The following is a 1,532-nucleotide window of genomic DNA, read 5'->3' as shown; positions in this document are numbered from 1 at the left end:
TAAAATCAGTAGTGTTTATATATGAATCAAAATGTTTGTGATTGGGCTGAAATGTGTGTAATTGCCATGGCAAATCCAGCAGCAGAATGCATTGACTCCACCCACCCCACATATTTCTATTTCCAGAACTATGTGGAAGTGCATAAAAGTCACAGGATGCAATACTGATTGGACATTTCAGCTTCTTCTCTCTCACACACCAAACAGCAAGTTTCTAGCCTCTATAGTTGCAAAGTTATTTACAGTGCAATTCTAAACAATTGCACCCTCCTAAAAATAGTACCCCCAATGCACCTAAGAAGGGTTCAACTCTGTTTGGGACTACACTGTTCCTTATTAACCCAGTTGCTTTGTACACCCCTATTCTGTCTCCAAGATATTTTTTCTAAGATAAAATTGGAAATATATGGCATCGCCTATTGAAATTTAAAAAACAACAACAACCACAGCTATGACTTTGAGACAGATGTGACTTCACAGATGACCAAGTAATAATGGGAGAGGCTGATGTTGCAGTCAGCAGCAGCCAGCAAGGTCGAAAGCAGGCAGGACAGCTTGGGGAGGCTCAGGCTTTTAACAAGGAAGAGTCATTTCCTTGTTAAAGCAAGTGGCAATGCCTGTTGAAATTAAAAGCTGAAGATTGACGGAAGTTGGGAGTGGGGTTTCAACTCCCTGTGGAGTTTCTTCCTATGACTACCAAACTTAAAACAAAATTAATCAAGTAAGGTTCCATACAATTCATACAGATGGCGTGTTCTTGGGCAAAGAATTTTAATTTCTTTCAGCAAATAATATATACAGCCTTGCCTAGTGTTCTTCCTGGGCTTCAACTTGAATAGTTTCCTTTCATGTTTTTCTCTAGAAACAGGCGCAAGTCAGGATGCTTTGGGGCCCTCTCATCTTCCTGGCTGTGCTAACTCTGGTCCACCACCCTCTGATGGTCAGTGACAACACAGACTTGGCCACGTTGATCCGGCTCCATGACCATGAGAAGCGGATGAAACAGGAAATGGAGCTCCTGCAGACAGAGTTTGACCAGAAAGGCTGGACCTCGAAGCTGCTGCGGACTCCAAAGGACTGGATTACAACTGATCGGCCTATGGATGATGAAACCTGGGATGTGTGGCAGTATGTGATCCTTCTAGCCTTCTTAGTGGGCTACATATACACCTCGGAAAAGGAACCCTGTGATGATTCTAACACTGATACCTCCAGTAGTACCAGTGGAGAGGAGGAGGATGATGATACTGACATGGAAAGTGAAACATGTGGCAACAGGCAAAAAGTGATAGAGGATTTCTATGACCGCCATACAGATGTTGCCACCAGCGACCTAACCCATCTGTGCGATTTTGTTGAGTTGTTTGTGAATGACTTGCTGGAGGCCTGCCAGAATGACCTTCCCTATCAGAACACCCTTCCTTCATTGGCGAACTGTATTGGTGTGGACAGTGCCTTTGAAGGATGGCACACACAGCAGTCCAAGGCATTCAGTGTACTGGTGCCAGTAGAGCCACCCAAAGGACACTCTT

At 44.1% G+C, this 1,532-nt stretch overlaps 1 protein-coding gene across 1 annotated transcript in view; it reads left to right on the top strand.

Moving 5' to 3' along the window:
* Nucleotides 1-880: 880 nt before the first annotated feature.
* The window catches only part of ITPRIPL1 (inositol 1,4,5-trisphosphate receptor interacting protein-like 1), a 1,582-nt gene continuing 930 nt past the window's right edge, over nt 881-1,532 (top strand). Inside the window, 1 exon segment of the mRNA XM_015420814.1 lies at nt 881-1,532. This exon segment is cut by the window's right edge and continues 17 nt beyond it. Coding sequence (XP_015276300.1) covers nt 881-1,532 — 652 coding nt within the window.

The sequence above is a fragment of the Gekko japonicus genome, unplaced genomic scaffold (assembly GCF_001447785.1).
Source record: "Gekko japonicus isolate JY-2015 unplaced genomic scaffold, Gekko_japonicus_V1.1 scaffold2025, whole genome shotgun sequence".
Classification (NCBI taxonomy): Eukaryota; Metazoa; Chordata; class Lepidosauria; order Squamata; family Gekkonidae; genus Gekko; species Gekko japonicus.
The sequence above is the reverse complement of the archived record's forward strand: the minus strand, read 5'-3'. Positions and strand labels throughout refer to the sequence as shown.